At 40.4% G+C, this 22,362-nt stretch overlaps 3 protein-coding genes and 3 pseudogenes across 4 annotated transcripts; 4 read left to right on the forward strand and 2 right to left on the reverse strand.

The window, feature by feature from the left end:
* The first annotated feature begins 67 nt into the window (after positions 1-67).
* On the forward strand, positions 68-5,237 carry LOC121789039 (annotated as a pseudogene).
* Positions 5,238-5,449: 212 nt separating this feature from the next.
* LOC121789044 (trihelix transcription factor ASIL2-like) lies at positions 5,450-7,543 on the reverse strand. Its single transcript, XM_042187582.1, has 2 exons — positions 7,224-7,543; positions 5,450-6,774 (listed from the first exon to the last, which is right to left on the reverse strand). Exon 2 carries the CDS (start codon positions 6,692-6,694, stop codon positions 5,576-5,578), a length of 1,119 nt encoding a protein of 372 aa, XP_042043516.1. The 5' UTR covers positions 6,695-6,774; positions 7,224-7,543; the 3' UTR covers positions 5,450-5,575.
* Positions 7,544-11,058: 3,515 nt separating this feature from the next.
* On the forward strand, positions 11,059-14,201 carry LOC121789042 (annotated as a pseudogene).
* Positions 14,202-14,703: 502 nt separating this feature from the next.
* LOC121789040 (protein SYS1 homolog) lies at positions 14,704-17,137 on the reverse strand. 2 transcript variants are annotated; one of them, XM_042187579.1, is made up of 3 exons: positions 16,751-17,137; positions 16,014-16,240; positions 14,704-14,903 (listed from the first exon to the last, which is right to left on the reverse strand). In XM_042187579.1, exons 1-3 carry the CDS (start codon positions 16,957-16,959, stop codon positions 14,896-14,898), a joined length of 444 nt encoding a protein of 147 aa, XP_042043513.1. In that variant the 5' UTR covers positions 16,960-17,137; the 3' UTR covers positions 14,704-14,895. The 2 variants fall into 2 exon arrangements, with proteins under 2 accessions (XP_042043513.1, XP_042043512.1); XM_042187578.1 differs by having other exon boundaries at positions 14,704-15,302.
* Positions 17,138-17,312: 175 nt separating this feature from the next.
* LOC121789043 lies at positions 17,313-18,293 on the forward strand (annotated as a pseudogene).
* Positions 18,294-20,252: 1,959 nt separating this feature from the next.
* LOC121789041 (glucosidase 2 subunit beta-like) lies at positions 20,253-20,948 on the forward strand. The gene is made up of 2 exons (XM_042187580.1): positions 20,253-20,460; positions 20,727-20,948. The coding sequence occupies exons 1-2, from the start codon at positions 20,386-20,388 to the stop codon at positions 20,907-20,909; spliced, it is 258 nt and encodes an 85-aa protein (XP_042043514.1). The 5' UTR covers positions 20,253-20,385; the 3' UTR covers positions 20,910-20,948.
* The last annotated feature ends 1,414 nt before the right edge of the window (positions 20,949-22,362 follow it).

Here is a 22,362-nt window from a genome sequence, read left to right on the forward strand (position 1 = left end):
TTTTGTAAAATTCGTCTGTCCGAGTGATTGGTGGCTGAATTTGTTTGGATATTTGTGCCGTAGGTTGTGGCCTCATAGTTTGTGGTCAAGTGACCGTGTTACCAATCTTAACCACCAAGCAAACATGAGTGTGGTTGGTTTTGATTTTGGAAACGAGAGCTGTGTTGTTGCTGTTGCAAGGCAAAGAGGTATTGATGTAGTACTTAACGATGAATCAAAGCGGGAAACTCCTTCTCTTGTATGCTTTGGAGACAAACAGCGTTTCCTAGGTACAGCAGGGGCCGCATCAAGTCTGATGAATCCCAAAAATACAATATCTCAAATAAAGAGGCTGATTGGACGCCAGTTTTCTGATCCGGAGCTGCAGCGTGATCTAAAGTCATTGCCTTTCTTGGTGACTGAAGGGCCTGATGGTTATCCCTTAATACATGCTCGGTATTTGGGAGAAAATAAGACGTTTACGCCTACTCAGGTATTGGGAATGCTGTTTTCCAATTTGAAAAGCATCGCAGAAAAGAACTTGAGTGCAACAGCGGTTGTGGATTGTTGCATTGGAATTCCTGCTTATTTCACTGATCTACAGAGGAGGGCTGTGATTGATGCAGCCACAATTGCTGGTTTACACCCTCTTCGTCTTATTCATGAGACTACTGCTACTGCTCTGGCTTATGGTATATATAAGACTGATCTACCAGAAAATGAACCAATGAACGTTGCTTTTGTTGATGCGGGGCATGCAAGTTTGCAAGTTTGTATTGCTGCATTCAAGAAAGGTCAGCTAAAAATTTTGGCTCACTCTTTTGATCGGTCACTGGGTGGAAGAGATTTTGATGAAGCTCTTTTCCAGCATTTTGCTGCGAAATTCAAGGATGAATATAAGATTGATGTCTATCAGAATGCAAAGGCTTGTCTAAGGCTCCGTGCTGGTTGTGAAAAGTTGAAGAAGGTTCTCAGTGCTAACCCTGAAGCACCTCTGAACATTGAATGCTTGGTGGATGATAAAGATGTAAGAGGATTTATTAAGAGAGAGGAGTTTGAACAAATTAGCACCTCAGTTTTGGAGCGTGTGAAGAAGCCGCTGGAGAAGGCTCTAGCAGATGCTGGACTGACTATTCAGAATATACACTCAGTTGAAGTTGTGGGATCAGGCTCTTGAGTCCCTGCTATGATTAAGATTTTGACTGAATTCTTTGGGATGGAGGCGTACAATGAATGCAAGTGAATGTGTTGCAAAAGGCTGTGCTTTACAATGTGCTATTCTTAGTCCTACATTCAAAGTTTGGGAATTCCAGGTGCATTTTCATTCCTATCTTGGCTTTGTCTATTAATGTATTCACAGTTATAGCTTCTTATTTTTATAACTGCAAGCACTGCATATGGCTCAATATAAAAGTTATTGGTTGGCGTATGAATTACTTGGTTCAAAAGCCTTATCTTCTACTTTCATGTAGTGCTTTGTCGTCTAAACAATATACCTCTGAAACAGTCTCCTATCATAGGCTGTGACAGAAATGCTGAAATATAGTTTTCATGTGCAGGTCAACGAGAGCTTCCCTTTCCCCATTGCTCTGACATGGAAAGCTCCTGCTGGAGATACACAAAATGGAGCAGGTGGTGATAATCTGCAGAGCACCATTGTATTCCCAAATGGCAACCCAATACCTAGCATGAAAGCTTCGACTTTCTATAGGTCTGAGACTTTCACATTAGATGTACAATATTCTGATGTCAGTGAGTTGCAAGCTCCAGCAAAGATCAGCCATTATACAGTAAGTTTGCGTTGCATATTTGTTTTAATCCGTCAATCAATACCGTGTGTAACCCTGTCACTTACTCAACATCTATTTTCCTTTTGTTTTGACACATTGATTGCAGATTGGGCCTTTTCAGTCGGCAAATGGTGAGAAGGCAAAATTGAAAGTCAAAGTGCGTCTTAATCTTCATGGTGTTGTGTCTGTCGAATCGGCAACGGTAAGCTCTTGGCTCTCACGATAGATTCTCATCCTAATTGCTGAGTAATACTCCAGTTTTTTTTAGGGAACACTCAAAGAGTGAGCTTAATTAAGGTCTTCTCATTATTGGTGCCACTAATGCCAATTTTAAATGCTTATAATAGGATAGCTCTGGTAATGGAAAGTCTTAGTTTTCTTCGTCAGCGTTATAGTTGTAGTTTGTTATCTTGATAGGATAATGAATAATAATTTCTTGCCCTAGCAGATTGTTGGATTGCAACTATCTTACTTAATGTGTGGGGTTACTACGTACATCATAACTCAAATATGTTTCTCCATGAATGATGCATGTGTAAAATTATATTCTTCCTCATGCTTTAACAGTTGGATTGCTTCCTTATTAGTATTATAGTAATGGAGGTAGAGATACTCCATTCATCCTTGGATGAATATAATGAGACGGACTTTCGGGACCTTTTTGCAATTTGACTTTTGTCAAAAGCTAACATATACACGATGGAAAAACATATGTTAGGTTAATCAGATTTTTTTTGTTTAATGAAGATGGTTTAGTCTATAAACTGCGAGCTATATATGATATGAATCTCATATCGGTTCGACATAAAAGTGTGGCTAAACATGGATCTAGACGCCTATGGAAAGGGGCTACCCGAAAGTGTGACCAAATGGGTGCATGCCACATTGCCACTGAAGGTGTGGGCCTAAGGGGCAGCATATGGAGGGTGGGCCTTGTATTTGGGTTTGCCACTCGGCGTTCCAGTTTGAAAGGGGAAGGATAATATAAATCCCACGCCGGTTCCACATGAAAGTGTCAAATGTCTTGTAGGCGGGAGTACCGGTTTTGGTTAAGTTAGGGGTCCTTAGCTTATATGCTTATCAATGTAAGAGAATGACTTAATCTTGTGGGGATTAAACATAGACCCAAAGAACAGGAAAAATTGCAAAAATGTTAGCAATTCTTTTGGTAATAAAGGATATTGTAGCGTTGTGCTAGAATTTATTGGCAGGAGGAGTGAAACATTTATATATCTAGCTTGGCGAGTTGTTTCTTTATGTGTTATATACAATATTATTGGTAAAAATTTACTTTCCTAAAAAACATGACGGCCTCTCTTGAAACAGCTGCTTGAAGAAGAGGAAGTAGAGGTTCCAGTTGTTAAAGAGTCTGACAAAGAGCCAGCTAAGATGGAGACTGATGAACTTCCTGCTGACCCTGCTCCACCAAGTGCTGCTGATGTAAATATGCAGGACTCAACAACTGAAGTTCCTGCAGCTGAAAATGGTGTGCCAGAGTCAGGAGATAAGCCTGTTCAGATGGAAACAGATGTCAAGGTAACTTGCATGCTTATATTGAAATATGTTTTTTTATATGTGTAGATTCCTATAAATTTTTACTTCTATCTTTCTGTAGAGTATTTACCCTACTAATGACTTTGGAATGTCCGTTTCTGGTTCTTTGTCTTGGTGTTTCACTTATCTGCTCTCTAAATCTTACTATTTCTTTACCTTTGTCTTGTTTCTCATGTTCTATTTATTGGGGTTACGTGCAAGTCCAGTAATTATTATCCTATGCGGTATAGAATACTCTCTCTTTTGCAGGCTTCCAAACTAGTAGATTTTCATTCCAGTTGATTTAATGTATGTATAACATGTTCTTAATATTGCAGGGATTATGTTTACAATGTTCCTTGTTCATTTCCTTTTACAGGGTGCTTGTATTTGTCTTGGACTACTAGTAATATCACTGTATTAATGCTCATCAGGTGGAGGCTCCGAAAAAGAAGGTTAACAAGAAAACTGTGCCAGTGTCAGAAGTTGTTTTTGGAGCTCTTGCTGCTCCAGATGTGCAAAAAGCCGTGGAGAAGGAATTCGAGATGGCTTTGCAGGATCGTGTCATGGAGGAAACTAAAGACAAGAAGAATGCTGTTGAGTCTTATGTTTATGATATGAGGAATAAAGTACGTACAAGGTCTTGATCTTGTTACTGCGAATCACCTTAAGTATTTATCTGAAATGTTTTTATGTCTCTGCAGCTTCATGATAAGTATCATGATTTTGCTACGGAGTTAGAGCGAGAGCAATTGATTGCTAGACTCCAGGAGGTAGAAGATTGGTTATATGAGGATGGTGAAGATGAAACCAAAGGTGTATATGTTGCCAAGCTGGAGGAGCTCAAGAAGGTAAAAAATGGAAACTCATTACATCACGTTTGTTGTTTTCTTCTTACTTTACCAGATGGTTTGTTAACTAGTTGTCCAAAACCCTGCAGCAAGGTGATCCCATAGAGGAGCGCTACAAGGAGCACACGGAGAGGGGATCTGAGATTGACCAAATTGCTTATTGCATCAATAGTTACAGGGAGGCTGCAATGTCCATTGATCCCAAGTTTGACCATATTGATGTGGCGGAGAAGCAAAAGGTATATATTATTTGCCATATGTGCATCAATATATTATTACAGAATTCTCACTAAATGTTATGAACTGTCAGGTTTTGAATGAATGTGTGGGAGCTGAAGCTTGGTTGAGAGAGAAAAAACAGCAACAAGACTCACTTCCAAAACATGCCAACCCAGTTTTACTGTCTGCGGACGTGAAGAAAAAGGCTGAAGCCCTTGATAGGTACTGCAAAAATTCCTTAGAACTCCATCCTTTTCTTTCCTAGCAGTTCAAATTCAGACCGTATTGCATTTGCCTTTTCTCGTTAAACATACGCATGCTTGTTGGCATGGTAAATTTTTCGCCTACAAACTGCAAAATTTTGATTTTCCCTTGATTTGGTAGCCCTAAAATCTTCACAAGCATCTGATAAGACCCAATTTTCTCACAGGTTTTGCTGGCCAATAATGACGAAGCCAAAGCCAGCAAAACCAGCCACTCCTGAGCCAACCTCTCCAGCTCCATCTCAAGGCAGCGAGTCTCAACCTCAAGGGGCTGGTTCCAGCCCTGGCCAAAACACGGAAGCAGGGGCTGGACAAGAAGTGCCACCAGCCGCTGCAGAGCCCATGGAGAGGGACAAACCCGAGGGTTCTCAAAATGTGTGATGGCAGTTATACCTATATTAAGTTGCAGCTACGACTAGCAGAACCTGGATTTGGGAGTTATGATCATTGTCAAATGTTTGATGATGTCGATCATTTCTCCATATGTTTCGGCAGGTGACCGGTGATGTTTTATTTATAGGTGGTTCTTTTTAATCCTGTTTTTGAGAAAGGGTTGATAACAGACAACCTAGTGACTGCATTTCATTTTCGATCATTGGAAACGACAATCACCCCAAGATAAGGGTGAGTTCGAATTTCAAATTGTCTTTTGTGTATGCAGATTTTGCCTTATTTTGAAGAAATTTGAACCTTGTGTTGCGCGTTTTTATTTGGTTGAAGCCAACAAGGTTTAAAAGTGATTATGGATAATGCAAAAACCCCTCTTTTATGTGATCCTTGATATGTGCAAACCAAAGTGAGAGACAAGCAAGTATAACGATGAAGAAGAGATCCACCATATACCTACATAACATAATTAGTTTCACAACCTAAGTTTTATTACACAAACACTGCTGCAACTTGTCCAAATAATAATCAAGAGAGAGACAAGACAAGCACATCAACCACTGATATTCTCAGCGTTGTCTTCATCCTCTTCTTGTCGGATCTTAGCTATCTCGGCATGGCCTCTCTCTAAAATCTCTCTTTTCTGCATCTCCAAATCTCTGTGCAAGTCCATCCTCATCTTCTCTAGCTCTACCATCTGCTGCCTCTTACTATCCTCGATCCTTTCGTATATTTCACTGAATTTCTCGAAAGAATCTGCCAACATCTTGTAGGGAGCTGCACTGCTTCGAATTTTACCAGTCCCCATCGTCTTCTTGGGAGGGAGGCCCTCGGACTCATCTTCCTCGCCCTCGCTTGAGTTTCCCGGGCTGTCCCGCATCTCATCCAATCCATTCGACCGATTCAGATAAACTTTAGGGTTCATGAATACGTACTCCCCCGAGTCGATCCCACATGAAAGACCGCCTTGCTGCACTTGCGATGACGATAGTAGCACATCAATCTTCTTGAAATACACCCATTCACTCCCTGAATCCCCAAACTTCAGCTTCTCTTTTTTGTACTTTTTCTTCAACGTATCCAGACGATTTCGACACTGAGTGTCGGTTCTTTCTATTTTCGATCCCAGTGATACCTTCTCCGCAACTTCTTGCCACTCCTCGCCACGCAGGCTCTTCCTCCCATGCTTGAGAAATCTATCTCCCCAAGTGTCAAGTAAGACCAACGTCTCGTGCTCGGTCCAATCAGTGAGCGGATTGCGCCCCCCGTACGACGGCTTCGGAGCCGATGGAGTGGCAGGAGGAGGAGCCGGCAGTCGAGGGGCAAACTCATAGCTTGAGATCAGATTCTTCAGCTTCCTCTTCTTCGGGTGGCGCTGCTGATCACCATTTCCATCGTCGTTGTTGTCATCTTCATCTTCATCTCCATACTCATAATCATTGTTACTTATCCTTTGAACACCATTACCTCCATCATCATCATCATTGTCGTCATCATCATCCACATCGTTCACTGCCTTCTCCTCATCTTCCTCACCATCATCAGTGTTGTCATCGTCTTCTCCGTACGAATTGCCAATATCTCGAGGATAGCTGGCATTTTCGACAGGGAGTTTTTGTACGTTTGCGGCGTAAGTATTGGAACGGTAAGGAACATCATTTTCATCATCCATCACGCTCAAAACACCAAGTTTAACAACTCTTTATCTTTTAGTATCCAGCAAAAGAAACGCTCAAATTTTCCTCATAAGACCTAAACAGAGACACAAAAATTCAGATAGTTAAAGGAAACAATTAAATAATTTCCAAACACACAAGACTAAAATAAATTATCCTATACAGCCTAAGCATACTCAAGTCCGATCATTATTGCCATTCATCACCAAAACTCATTACACAATCCAGCTAGAGCCCAAGATTTACCTCTAAAAAACTCGAATCACACACAAAATCCTTATGATCATTGCTAAAAAGACAGCACCAAAATGAATTTCCAGATTGGGGACAAAATTATACAACTTTCCCAATTGTAATAAACTCACCTAGTGCAATTAAAAGTGTATAAAGATCGATTTCAAGAGAAGGAAACTAGATACTGTACATAATAATATCCAAGAACAAACACGAATTTCAAGAAATCTACTAAAAATTAAATAAATGATCCCACGAATTGAAATGCCAATTAAATGAAAAAAATCTTACCTGAAAATTGTTTTAATTATGCTGTTGAGGTGCATTCAAGATTCAAGCTTTTGCCCGGTAATGAGAACACAAATAATAAATGAAAAACCAAATTGAGAAATGTTGGGCTATTTAATACGACCGGATTCCAGTTAAATTACATAAGAATTGTTGGGAAGTGAGAAATTTGTCAAGGATTTTGTTGCGTTGGAGAGAGAAAGTGGACAAAGACGCATCTTTTTGGTAGAATCGGCCGAGGACGTATTGTGAAGTGGTCTTTGCTAGTATGCGCCGGGAATGCGCTCGTTATACTTGGCAGGTTCTCACCATTTTGGGCCCAACCATATACGGAGAGAGAGAGATTTATATTACTCCTATGAGATAGAATTAGTATTTCCATTTTAGGTACTTCCTCAAAAATATAAATTTTAAAATTTTTCTATTTTAAGACATGGATCCCACCATCCACTGACTCTACTTTCACTACTTTTTCTCTTCATTTCTCTAACTTTACTCATTTTTCTTTTTCTCTATCTTACTTTACCAATTTTTCTCATTTACTTTACCAATTGCATTAAAACCCGTGCCGTTTCAAATGTTTCTATTTTTTTTAATATGGAGGGAGTACTATTTGATTTGGATAAGAGTTTTTAAAAGTGTAAAGAAAAATAAATTAAATAATTTAATGGAATATGAGTCTCAATTATATATAATAGTTTTATACTCCCTCCGTCCCACAAGAATATGCATTATTTCATTTTTAGTCCGTCCCATAGGAATATGCACTTTCTAATTTTGGAAAGTATTTTCTCTCTAACGAGGTGACACTCATTCTGCACTAACAATATTTTAATTACTTTTTCTCTGCACTTCTCTCTTACTTTACCAATTTCACATTAAAACCCGTGCCGAACCCAAAGTGCATATTCTTTGGGAACGTGAGGAGTAATAAAATGTGAGATATTCTTACCATTTATGATAAAAGTAAAATAGAGCTATGGGACGAATGAAAATGACAAAATATGACTCTTATTGTAGAATGAATGAACATTTATTAGCATTCAAACTTGTAGATTCTATGATATATTAAGTGTAGAGATGTACTCCCTTCGTCCCACTAAAGATGACTCACTTTCCTTTTTGATTTGTCCAAATCAAGATGGCCTATTATTAAAAATGAAAATACATTTATCTCTACTTTATTCCCTTTCTCTTACTTTACTCTCTCCACTTAACACACAAAATGAAGTTGCATAAAAACCAGTACCGCCCAAGGAAGGGGTCATCTTCCTTGGGACAGAGGGAATACTTGTTACTCACGAACAGAAGGAATCTACTGACCAAGGTTTGGATATTAGCTCCTTTCGTCCGTGAATAGGAGTCCCGTTTTTTCTATTTAGTCCGTCCGCAAATAGGAGTCTCGATTCATTTATACTACATATGGCAATAGTCCCCACATTCCACTAACTCATTTCACTCAATTTTTATTTAAAATTAATACACAAATACAAGTGAGACCTATAATAAGGGCATCCACAGTGGGGCGCCCTAAGGCGCGCCACGTCAGCAGTTTTATCCTCCTACCCCCACACCTGCAATGGGGCGCCCTATGGCGCGCCCTATGCATTTTATTTTATTTGAATATTTAAATAACAAAAAATTGAGAAAAAACTTCATTTCATATATAAAATACGCAAACTCAACGACGGCGGTTACGAGCCCACACTTCTTCTCAATCATGTCGTTCATGAGTTGCGCATGGTCTTGTTGGTTGCGCATTGGGGCCTGTCTAGCTAGAACCTCGTCGAAGCCCGACGGCAATCCTCTAGCGGGGGGCTCGGTCGCCGTGCTGGACGAGCTAGATGCACCGTCATCATTGTTCCACTCGGTGATGCTTCCACACCTTCATGCTCGACTATCATGTTGTGCATGATAATGCACGCATACATGACGTCGGCGTGATTTCCTTGAACCAAAGACGAGCCGGCCTCTCACAACGGTCCACCGTGATCGGAGCACACCAAATGCCCCGCTCGACATCCTCCTCCTTCCGCGCCGACTCCCTGCTTTTTGGGCAAATAAAACTCTCTTCTCACCCATTGGGCAGCTGATCGTCTTCAGAAAAACAGGCCACCGTGGGTATATGCCATCGGCCAAGTAGTACCTCCACAACTCCCCTACAAAATCTCTTCAAGCACTCCCGGCCTGTTGTCTCCCCGACGTGGAGGTACACGTCGAAAATGCCCGTCGTGGTGCCGTATGCCAACTGACGGAGTTGCAAGCCGTGCACTTTTGCAACGGTGTAAGGCCGGGTCTGCCGATGCCGTCTTCCCGATACGTGAAGTATTCATCACGTGACGACAACGTCCGGACAATGTTGAGAAATAGGTAACGCTGCATTCTAAACCGCCGGCGGTAAAACAGTCGGTCCCCACCGTGGTTGATCGGTAAATAGTCTTCAACCAGAAGTTGGTGAGCTGCCGCGTGGTCGCGGCGGACAATACGTCCGACGTCGAATAGGCTTGCGGATCTGCTTCGCCGCCGCCGCCTCCTCGTCGCTGCAGTTCGAGTAAGCATGCCGCCATGGCCTCTTCACACGGCTGCATCTAAGGCTGCCGAGGTCTCCGAGTGCGAACTACCCCGACTCCGAGGAGCTAGAACTAGTGGTATCATACGGCGTGGTTCATTTTGGTATGTGAGATAGGTAAAAATGTGAGAGAGGAGCGAAACGAGAGAGGCGAGATGTTCGTATGAACAAGTGAAAGAGAAACGAGGTTTAAATAGAAAAAAAATAAAAAACGTGAGGCATCGTCTGCGACCATCGTCCGTCGATCCCGCAATGGGGCGCCCGATGGCGCGGACGATGGCCTATAGTCCGCGGCCCGTCGTCCGCCGAGCCCATAATGGCGCGGACGATGGCGCGGGACGATGCATCGGGCGTGTGCGTAGGGCGCTGACGATGGCGTGCACACACCAACGGGGCGGACGATGGCGCCCGCGGACGATGGCACTCATCGTGCGTGCCATCGTGGCGTCCCATTGTGGATGCCCTAACACTAACGTTATTTCACCTAGTTTTTCTTAACCTTTCTTAAGAACCCATGCCAGAAAGAAATGAGAAAATAAAAAAAATATTTATGGCCTTGAACTAGGATTCAAAGAAGTAGTGAGTTAAATTCTCAGTAGAAAGTTCAAATGAAGAGTAAATAATAATAATAATAATAATAATATAATAATAATAATAATAATAATAATAATAATAATAATAAATACTCCCTCCTTCCGTGAAAACTTTGCTACATATTTCCATTTTGATCATTCCACAAAATTTATCATATTTCATTTTGATTATTTTTTTAATAGACCTCACATTCCACTAACGCATTCTCACTTACATTTTATTACTATAAAATTAATATCTAAAAGTAGGATTCACGTCCCACTAATTTTTTCAACTCACTTTTTATTACATTTCTGATAATCCATACCCGATGAAAATGTGACAAAATTTAAAGGATCGATAGAGTAATAAATATGATTGGAAACACGGTCGTTTTGAGCTGATTGAAAACATCACCTTCCAAAACTGGAATGATAATGAATAATGACGTTGGCATACAATTTTATAAAAAAAAAAGTAAAATGACGCATTTTTGACATAGAATAGTAGTAGTACAACTTACCTATGAGGGGCATTTGGGTAATTCCGGAAAGAGCAACATTTTTGAGATGCTATCGAAACAGATAGGAAAATGGAGCAGGACAAACGTACATGAAGTGTTAACACCATCCATTGAAATAACCAGGAAAACAAATCCTAGCTTCGCTACTCAACAATCAACAACTGGCTGATCAAATGGTTTCTTTACTCCCCTATTCTATCTTCTCCAAACCCCTTTCCCCAATTCTGCCAAGAAATGCGCCTTCTCGCCGAAAGAAGACAGCTGCTGTAGCTTGTTTGCAGCAACAAAATCCAAAAGATGAAAAACTTGCGCCATCGCAGAGCGATTCTTTACACGGGTTTCGCTGCAATCCCCTTCTTACTTTGAGGGCCGATTCTGTTCAAGGACTGCCAGCTGCAGGTCACTCACTCTACCATTTTAAAATGTGTTTACTTTTTTATTTTTTACTTTTTTTTCCGCTTTATTTTGTGTGCGCCAAATTAAAGCTGTATGTTTAGTGTTTGTATGTTTTTGATGTAGTGATTTGTGTTTAATCTGAATTTGTTATTGGATTGTTTTTAATGTATATCAGCATTCTTGTTGGTGGTATATATGAAGGTGCATTCTAAAAAAAACAACACAGAAAGAAACGAAATTTGGAATGATTTTGAGGTCATCTATGGAAATTAAGTATATTGCTATAATTTGGGTCTTTTTTTATTGGCAAGTGAACAGAAATTTAAAGGCCGCACCACGGTGGACTTGAACCCGAGACCAGTGTCATAGGCATTAACCACTCTATCACTAGGCGTTTCAACTCACACACATTTGGGCATCTTAGTTAGTTTCTTTTGAGATGAATTTCTTTATAAGGTGATGAAGAAGGTTTTTGTTTAGGAATGACATTTGCTAATGTATTATCTGACATTCGAGATGCATCACGTCACGTTACTGTCATATCATCTTCTTTATGCAATCTTGAGGGGATTACGTTCTTGTTCTATTGTGTTGGTCCTTCTAAGTTAGATTGCAATTTCTTGGTTTAATCTACAGTTTGAAGGTCTGTGTCTACGAGACAAATTTCTGAGGCTTAAGATAGCGCATTACCTAACTTTGTTCTCCTTCACCAAAATCTGCGAAGATGACTATGTCTCCTTCTCATTATATTATATTGAAGTACGATTCTTTAATGGTTAACAAATTTGGAGATATATACTTCTATGAGCTGTTGTCATGACTGACCCTTTTCTGGTTGTTTCAGTTGAATCCGAGTCGAGGAAAGTAGATCAGAATCTAGAAGAAGAGGTCTGGTTTTATGGTGAACACTGTCTACAATGATTCAAGTACTGATTAGCATATCTCTAGTTTCATTTTGTGCTAAGTTGCGCCTCTTGTGCTCTGTAGTCGGGGCAGAAAAAGGCGTCTTCAAGCCCGTTTCTTTCACTTCTGAATGCACTTGGATTTCTGGGGTCAGGTGTCCTTGCTGCTCTCTATGCATCACTACAGAAGGAAAAGGCCGCTGCAGATGCAAACATAGAATCAGTAAGCCTCTCAGGTTCTTGGTTATTGCTTGTATAATCCATGGTCTTTCTCCGGTAGTTTCCCAAATTCCCGTATCATATAGAAATGTGTAGTTCCTTTTGTTGAATGTTAATTTTCATGGTGTTTATTGCTAATGTGTTAACTGTTACATTGTGTGCACAGCTTAATGTCAAACTAAAGGAAAAGGCAGCTGCTATCGCTTCTTCTGGAGAAGACATTCGGTCTGAGATATTGAATGAGAAAGAAGCGCGAAGAAGGCACTCGCTGAAGCAAATGAGGAGAAGCAGTCCTTAGATAATCAGTTGGGATGTTGCAAATGGTACAATTAGTGGTCTTGGAAAGGATCTACAAAGAGAAAAGAAGTTGGTTGAAGTGAAGAGATACGAGGCTGAGCGCCTTGAAGCCAGCCTCCGTGAAGCAGGCAACGAGAAAAGAGAACTGCAAGATCAGCTGAAGGAAAAACTCGACTCCCTAGTTGTCTTGGAGGAGAGGATAAACTTGGTCTCTTCAGAGGTCAAGGAGAAGGAAGTCAATCTGACCAATGTTAATTCTAAATTTATCGAAAAAGAAGGAGAGTTGGAACAACTGAGCTCTGTTTATAAGCAAGCTCAAGATCAGATAAGCAGTTTAAATTCAGAGATCCAAAACCTTAAAGACGAGATTGTGGAGAAGGAAAAGGAGCTGGAATTGAAAAACACAGCATTAGATGGTCTGAATGACGATTTATCTTCGTCACGTGCTGAGTTGGACGAGTCTAGGAAAAAGCTCGATGGTCTTCTGAAGGAATACAATGAGTTCAAGTCGTCTTCTGAGAAGAAGGCAGCTCTAGAGGCCGAGCTTCTAAGTGAAAAAGAAGAAGCTCTTCAACAACTCGAGGGCAAGCTGAAGGTTGCTTTGGATGATGTGAGCAATAAAGAGTGCTGATCTCTGATTTGACAAATGACAAAGAGAGTTTAAAAGAGCGTCTGAACATTGAGCACGAATCATAAAGAATCTCGAGGAAGAACTCAAAATTGTGCAGGAAACTCTGGAGATATCGAGAGATGAAGCATCTGGCCTAGAAAAGCAGTTGAATGAGTCGAGGGCACTTGTTTTCGGAGATTGAGAAGAAGCTCTTCAAAGTTCAGACTGAGTTGAGTGAAACTAGATATTCACTACAGAGGATGTTGATGAGGCAAAAACAAGGTGCTGAAACATTAGCCGGAGAGTTGAAGTCAGCTAGGGAGCTCCTTGCTGATCAGAGAACAAGCTTCAAACAGTCTCCAATGAGCTGGCCTCCGCAGTGCAAAAATGCGACAGCTTAAATAAAGAACTCGCAGCTGCCAATGAGAAAGCTGAAACTGCGGTTTCTAATCTGAAAGAAGAAAAGAATGTCGTGTCTTCATTGAAAATGGAGTTGAAGGAATTGGAGAGGCAAGCTTCCGAAGAGAATGAGCACGGAAAAGTCTTGAGAGGGATCTCGAAGCATCTGCTAAATCACTTGATGAGATAAACCAAGAAGCATCACCTGCTGTCAAGAGATTTGGAGCTTTCTAATTCTCGGGTTTCAAGCCTTGAGAATGAAAAGGACGCGCTTGTCAAGTCCCTTGACGAGCAAAGGCAGGTGTCTCAAGAGGCTCGAGAGAACATGGAAGACGCCCAAAACCTGGTTGCGAGGCTTGGGAAGGAGAGGGAGAATTTAGAGAGCAGAGGCAAGAAGCTAGAAGAGGAACTAGCTTCTGCCAAGGGAGAGATACTACGGCTAAGGAATGAAATCAGTGTATCAAAAACTCGGGTAATGATCAAGAACTCGTAGTGGGAAGCACCTCGACTCAGAGAAAAGTAGGCTCATCAGAAACTCCAGTGAAAGATCAAGAAGTCGAAGTGGGAAGCAACTTGAGTGTAAGCAATAACAGCTCATCACAAACTCCAGTGAGTGATCAAGAAGTTGAAGTGACGAGCAAAGCTGCTGCACCCACGAAGAAAAATACTCGGAGGAAGAAAGTGAGCTCAAGGAAAGTAAATTCGTAGTTAACAATATACTTCTAAATTCGCAGGTTTGCTTCGACATTCATCATTATTTGAGATTGGAGGGTTGTGTTTTGATCGTGTTAAGCTGCATACTTGGTTGATTTTAGGGAGTGTATGATGATTGATGGGAAGAGAGGATACATAATGATGTTGTTCATTTGTATTATTTGTATGCAAAGAGTAGTCTGGTTATGGTAATTTTGAGGCATGCTGAATATACAGCTCATCATATCCTGCTGATTTCTTGCGACCCTTGACAAATACTGTAAAAAAATGTAAATTCATACTGTAAAAAATCTCACATCTATTATAAACTTGAATCCCAAAATCAAAACACAATTCTATATTTACATTTAATCTGGGCAAGAATTATGAGACATCATAAGGCTCCGTCTTTATACAATATTTTGCTAGCAAGACGTCTAATGAAAAGCCACACACGGTAGCCTCACCTTCGTGAGATCAGCATCTAGTTGCAATCAGACATCTGCGTATATTGAAACAAGTTAGCAACAGCGTCAAAATAATGGCTGTTGAATCTCAATACCCTATAAATGGTTCTATTGATAGAAATGTATCTGAATCCCAATGAATTTGGGAGTTCAGACGAAATGGATACACATTAAAGTTATCAACTCAGCAATTTCCATGCACTTCTTATAAATGCTCATGCAATGTCAATGGTTAGATCAAACTAATTCAATACACTGGACCATTTAATTATGGAAATGATGGGAGCGAAATTCAAATCTACAGATATATGTATTTTGATGTCTCTAGACTGGATAGAAGAAAGGTCAAATTCATTTAGCCACTTCCCATGATCCAAATGAGATGAGCTCCTTGCCCTTTGCAAAAGCTTTCTTACAGAGTCATCCTTAATGCACTGCATATTATATTAAGACACTGGCATGAATACAGTGTGATGTATAGAAGCAAAGGTTTATTCACTTCAATTAAAAAATGTCTCTATCCTAATAATTTAAAACTAATATGATAAGTTTCAACCTTTGCTTTCAAGAAAAAATGGTAGTCTCTGAATGGGCAAATAAGTTAGATTTTTTTAGCAATTCAACGAAATGAACCGGGTAGAACATGATACATTGGTCTAAATAGAAGTCAGAATAACTATAATGCTATGTACAGATGCTGAAGTTCGGTCTGCTACTCAGGAATGAAAGTTAAAAATTGGTTTGAGGAAGTTCTGAAGTCTACATTAGAATTGAAGGATTTTGAGGAATTAGTTATTATTATTACTTTGATCGTTTGTGTTTGAGGCATGCTGTTTGATTTACTTAAGATTTGTTAGATGACTACCATAGTTTTACAATCTGCAATTTCTACCATGGCTAATAAATGGAAAATTTAATAGCTGTAAAAATGTTCTATAAATCTTCAATAGTTGATACTATGCCAGTGGAGGTGGAGCGGCTCAGACTCATATAGCATTGAACTTGAGTGAAACCAAAACAAATACATCAAAGAACCAAATTTAAGCGGAAGACAAATGAGGTCCTAAAAGACAATTTGAACAGAATCTGGGAAAATATAATTACAGCTTAGTAAAAAGCATTCCGTCCAAAGAGAAGAAGCTTACTTGATCTGTATCTTCCAACTGGAATGTCTCGTAACTCACGTTTCTTGCACAAATGTTCACCTAACAGTACCATCACTGCTAAGCCAGTAATGTTCACAACCCACCAGGTAATAGTTGAGGGCCAACCTCCATACAACAAGCAAATGAAAAGATGTATGATGTAAAGGGTAGAGGAAAAATCCAAGCATTTCCTTGTTCTCTCAACTAAATAAACCAAAACTCCAGCTCTGTTTCAATAGAAAAACACAGTGATGTTTAGAATGAGATTTTTCTGAAATCTCATGTCAGAGTCTATAATATTTCACATCTAACACAAAGGTCATAGTTTAGACGGAAAATCAGTGAATAATAGAGCTTTATGGAACAATAAGTGTAACAAATGAAGCCAAATCTTTGATTAAGGAAACATTATGCTGCAAATATGATATACGTCAGTAGCATACACATGAGAAGATTCAATAAGCATAGTATCTTGGTTGATTATGAATTTATGTTCTACTAATAATAAACTTATCCTCAGGTAATAGCTAAAAAAGAGTCCCAAGTCCAATCAATCATGTATTTCCTGCACAGTTGCAGGTCAATTTTTTTGTTATTGAACTTCTTAAACATGGTTTAAGTGTCATAGCATAGTGAAAAACTAAAAAAACATAAGCCCAAAATTCATCCTCGCTCTCTCTGCAAACAATAAAATGATGAAATCGGGGAAGAAAATGAAAAAAGTAAGTAGGACCCACCCAGCAATAGAGGTGAGAAAACTGGAAGCGATAACGCCCCAATCAGTAACAGTGGCGAAATCGAAGAAATAGACGAGGCTCATCTTGGAGACGCGGGGAGCGACGAGAACCGAGAGGCATAACCCTAGAGTGAGGTAGTACAGACATTGAAGGCACACAATTTGCGCCACTATCAGCCACGGGTCCCACGCCGCCGCGCCATAGAACATCACTAAACTGCTTCGGCCCTCGATTCGATTCAATTCAATTCAATTCAATCCAATTCTTCACCAAATTGATATGATATGATATGAGAAGAATTAAAGGATCCCCAATTCCGTCGGGGTTTAACCACCAAAAAATGCAAAATAAATGCTCCTACTAATTGCAACATTTTTCTGAAGAAGAATTACAGAAGTGATCATTTTAAATTCAAATACTACTATTTGCTGTATAGTTATAGTTTTATTTAGGGATAACTGCCTTAAAATCACCAACTTTGCCCAAATTCCGATTTTTTCAACGACCTATAAAATTGGCGTATAAAGTCACCAACTTTGCATTTAGTTGCCGATTTCCGATGATGATTTTTCCGGTGAAAGAGCGAGCTGACGTGTCGTTTTTAATTGACGTGGCGTCTCGTGGCGGCTGACATGGTCAACAATTATTGACTGTGCAATAAAAAAAATTTAGTGTCCTCGACTACAGCGTCAAGCCCTCCGACATGGCCGACATCACGTAAAAGATCGAGCACCTGGAGCAGGTCATGTGCAGCGTTGAAAACGACGGCCTCTCTCAGCTCGCCTCCGACACCACTCATTACAACCCCTCTGATCTCTCCTCCTGGCTCGAATCCATGATTTCCGGCCTCAATCCTACTCCGGATTTCGATTCCGCCGTTAATAGAATGGTTGTGGACTCTGATTTCGGGTCGGATCTCACTGCCATACCGGGAAAAGCGGTCTACCCTAACCCTAGGGCGAAACCCCCATCTCCGGCCAAGAAATTGAAGCTTTCGACGCAGGAGACTGAGTCGAGCGAGTCGATTGTGATGGTTGACTCGCAGGAGAACGGAATCAGGCTTGTTCACTCACTGATGGCGTGTGCGGAGGTTGTGCAGAAGGAGGATTTCAAATTGGCGGAAGCGCTGGTGAACAACATCGGTTTTCTAGCGGTGTCGCAAGCCGGTGCGATGCGGAAGGCCGCGACCTATTTCGCTGAAGCTTTGGCGAGGTGAATTTACAGATTGTATCCGGCGAATCCGGACTCCGCCTTCACCGATCTGCTCCAGATTCATTTCTACGAGACGTGCCCTATCTGAAATTCGTGCATTTCACTGCGAATCAAGCGATTTTGGAATCCTTCGCCAGTAGAGATTTAGTCCACGTTGTTGATTTCAGTATGAAGCAGGGGATGCAGTGGCCGCTGCTGCTCCAGGCGTTGGCGCTGAGGCCGGGGGGACCTCCGAGATTCCGGTTGACGGCGGTGGGGCCGCCGTTAGCCGATAACCGATCAATTTAAGGAAATCGGACGGAAATTAGCTGGTATCTCCCAAATTGGATGAAGCGTTCGAAGCTCGAGTTTTGGAGCAAGTACAGAAAGAAATTTTTCCGATGAATCCATTGACTCAACTTATTTTAACACAAGAAATTCCCGCAAGTGTACGGGGCTAGTGTAGCACTAAGCAAGCAAGAGTATCGTATCCCACATAGACAAATTGTATAAACTCAAGTACCACGGACCGATGTTAACTACTATCTAGACAAAGCAAATGTTTGGTTTTAGTATGTAACTATTAAACATAAACAAAGTAAAACAAGAGACAAAAGAGCAAGTTTCAAATAAGAAAACGAGGTAGAGCTTTGGATCTAACTACAACGAACACAATACGGACAATTCAACAACTTTGATTACCCAATTGAAGTCTCTTGGATTACTAGGAAAGCCGCTAGTCTAGGCTAAGCCCTCTCTCGAGTTTTGGAGCAAGTACAGAAAGAAATTTTTCCGATGAATCCATTGACTCAACTTATTTTAACACAAGAAATTCCCGCAAGTGTACGGGGCTAGTGTAGCACTAAGCAAGCAAGAGTATCGTATCCCACAGAGACAAATTGTATAAACTCAAGTACCACGGACCGATGTTAACTACTATCTAGACAAAGCAAATGTTTGTTTTAGTTGTTAACTATGTAACTATTACATAAACAAAGTAAAACAAGAGACAAAAGAGCAAGTTTCAAATAAGAAAACGAGGTAGAGCTTTGGATCCAACTACAACGAACACAATACGGACAATTCAACAACTTTGATTACCCAATTGAAGTCTCTTGGATTACTAGGAAAGCCGCTAGTCTAGGCTAAGCCCTCTCTCGAGTGCACTCACCCGTTGATTAAACATTAATATTGAAGTCTCCTTCCAATACTTCACAATTAACTTCTTAAAACAAAAGGCTCAAGCCCTCACTCTAGAATTCCTTCTCTCGAATGTAAATTATCTAGGTGTTTGTTCATTTTTATCAATCCTAATTAGGTATCTCTCGATTACTCAAAACTAGGTCAACAAACCCAATTGGTAGCTAAGCAATTGAATTGAAAAAGCTCAAGAATGAAACAAAGGAATCACAAGAGCATAGGTAATCAAAAGTCCTTGAATTAATCAAAAGCGTTCATTGTAGTCTTCACCAAAACTCTACAAGAGATTTAGCTACTCATATTCAACGCAAATTCACAAGATAAATCCATAGAAAGTGAACTGAACATAGGAAAACTAATAAAGATACTCCTAAGGGTGGATTGAATGGGCAAATCGTCTTCGTCGTTTTTCAACTCATTTTCACCTGTTTTAACTACAAACACTCGACAAACTCATCAAAACACCTAAATAGTGGATAATGGATGCAACCTCAAGTAATATGCTACAAAACACTGAAATATTCACGTTAAACATCCAAAATACTTGCTAAACTACGAGTTTATCATCCATGTCAACTTTCAGGCCTGCCACATAGGCCATTTACTTACCGGAAAACACAGAGTCGGGTCAATTGGGAGATACCAGCAACCCGGCAAAGTTGGTGACTTTATACGCCAATTTTATAGGTCGTGGGAAAAACCAGAATTTGGGCAAGTTGGTGACTTTTAAGGCAATTATATCCTTTTATTTACGAAATTTAATTCTAAAATGATTATTGTCATTATTAAAATATGCACATTTATGTCAATTTATTCACCATTTATACTATCATCAAAACACTAATAATACTATTAACATTATTTTAATTATTATTTTTCTTATGTCTTTTATTATTCAACAATTTATTTCAAGCTGGTGTATGATTCGGATCTAGAAGTGGGCCGAATATGGAATTTAGAACATGCCCGATCCGGTTAACCGACCCGAAAATAGGTAACCAACCAAATCATGCCCGATCCGGTTAACCGACCCGAAAATAGGTAACCAACAAAATCTCAAATTGTGGCGGTGGCTTAGCAGATAGTCATAGTATATGAATATGATGGTTCCCAGCAGCTGAGCTCACGTCGCCAATGGCTTTCTTCGCCGCCCTCTCCATTCTGCCGCCCTTGTTTTCTACTCTTTCAACCCCCTTTAAACCCTCTTCCTTTTTCTGCTGAGTATTCCCTCCTCCGTCAGGTCTATGAGGTCATCAGTGGTCGCTATGGCTCCCGATGAAGAGAAGATGACCCGCCGTTCGCCCCTCGATTTCCCCATCGTCAGTATCGCTCTTTCTTTTCTCCAACACCTTATGTGCTTGCTAATTCTTATTTATTACTGTTTATCCATAAGTTAGTCAATATTCACTCTATGTTGGGAACTAGATTGATGGTGAAGATTATTTATTTAGGTAGGTAGGTAGGGTGCACAAAGATCTTTGTAAATGTTCATGACTTGAAATTAAATGCTGCCATTTGCTATTCACTATTCAGCAAAGTTACATACTAATTGTTAGAATGTTTTTGACGCATCCTCTTTCCTTAGGAGTGGGACAGGCCGAAGCCAGGAAGGAGACCAGATATATTTCCTCAGTTCAGTCCCATGAAGACTCCACTACCCCCACCAATGCCTGCTGATCCTCCTGAAGAAGACGAAGAAGATGAAGAAGAGAAAAAAGAGGAAGAGGAGGAGAACGAGGAGGAGAATCCGGACAAGGAAGACAAGTGATATGTTCTACTACTACTCTTGCACTTGAAGAATGACTCTTTTCTGTGCAGATTATATTTGAGCGACGACGATGATTGGTTTCTGAGGGTAGAAGACATCGGAATGTAAAGTTGTGTTTGTAGGGTATGTTGTCATCCTGTGTGTTGTCATCCTGTGTTTACGTCTATGTATCTCTATAAAACACATTATATTCTTCTTGTTACAGTAGAAGATATGTGCTTTTGATTTTTATTTGAGTGAGAACCTCCCTTGCGTTGTGTTTGTAACTAAAAAACATAGGTAGATAGGACATGAATCAGCGTGACTTGTAATATGATAAGAGCAGAAGATTATACGAATTCCGTTGGTGGCGGAGGAGCAACGCTGACACGAAACGGCAGCTCTCAGCTGCAGAGAATGGAGGTTGATTATGTTAAATGGTATAGATAACTCATTTAGATAAGAAAGTAATGGGAGAAGATAATTGTATTGGATTGAAATGATGAAATGGTACACAACACCCATATATTTATAGGGATGTTGGTGACCTTTGAGATCCTATAATAAATGTATATTCATGGAACTACACTATTATTGGAACAAGGCATGCACATCTTCAATGCTTCTTGGAACTCCATTCTTGGAACTCTATTCTTCTTTAATGCTTATTGATACTTCCCTTTTTCTCAACACTCCCCTCAAATTGAGTGGTGGGATCTCCAAAACTCAATTTGGAAAGCACATCTTCAAAGCTCCTTGAGTTGACTGCTTTAGTTAGGATGTCGGCAAGTTGATCCTCAGAGCGAACAAAAGGGAGTTCGACAATCCCATTCTCAATGTTTTCTTTGATGAAGTGTCTGTCAACCTCCCATGCTTCGTTCGATCATGTTGTACTGGATTTTGTGAGATGCTTATAGCGGCTTTGTTATCACAATACAACTGGCACTTGCTTGGAGAGAGATTAATCTCTTTCATCAATCTCCTTAACCATAAAATCTCGGTCAACCCACTTTTAATCCCACGAAATTCTGCTTCAGCACTCGAAAGAGCCACCACCTTCTGCTTCTTGCTTCTCCATGTTACCAAATTACCTCCAACAAAGGTAAAGTAGCCTGCTGTAGACTTCCTATCGTTTGGGTCCCTGCCCAGTCAGCATCTGTATAACCATGAATCTCAAGATGCCCATTTTTGGCGAACAACACTCCATGCCCTGGAGTTCCCTTCAAATACCGACAAATCCTAAGTGCTGCCTCCATGTGATCTGTCTGCGGCTTATGCATGAACTGACTTACGACCCCAACTGCATAGGCAATATCTGGCCTAGTGTGCGAGAGATATATGAGTTTTCCGACCAGTCGCTGATATCGACTACGGTCAGCCAACTTGGCTCCTTCTCTGATTTGTAATCCGTGATTAACTGCCAGAGGAGTGTCTGCTGGTTTACATTCCAGTAGGCCAGTCTCTGCTAGGATGT

Source organism: Salvia splendens, unplaced genomic scaffold (genome assembly GCF_004379255.2).
Source record: "Salvia splendens isolate huo1 unplaced genomic scaffold, SspV2 ctg1202, whole genome shotgun sequence".
Lineage (NCBI taxonomy): Eukaryota > Viridiplantae > Streptophyta > Magnoliopsida > Lamiales > Lamiaceae > Salvia > Salvia splendens.

Coding starts and splice junctions, on each gene's coding strand:
- LOC121789044 (XM_042187582.1), bottom strand. CDS start 6,694: ATGGATGATGAAAATGATGTTCCTTACCGTTCCAATACTTACGCCGCA.
- LOC121789040 (XM_042187579.1), bottom strand. CDS start 16,959: ATGTTCTATGGCGCGGCGGCGTGGGACCCGTGGCTGATAGTGGCGCAA. Junction 16,241..16,750: donor TTTCTCACCTCTATTGCTGG/GTGGGTCCTACT, acceptor CTATTGAAACAG/AGCTGGAGTTTTGGTTTATT.
- LOC121789041 (XM_042187580.1), top strand. CDS start 20,386: ATGAGGTCATCAGTGGTCGCTATGGCTCCCGATGAAGAGAAGATGACC. Junction 20,461..20,726: donor CGCCCCTCGATTTCCCCATC/GTCAGTATCGCT, acceptor CTCTTTCCTTAG/GAGTGGGACAGGCCGAAGCC.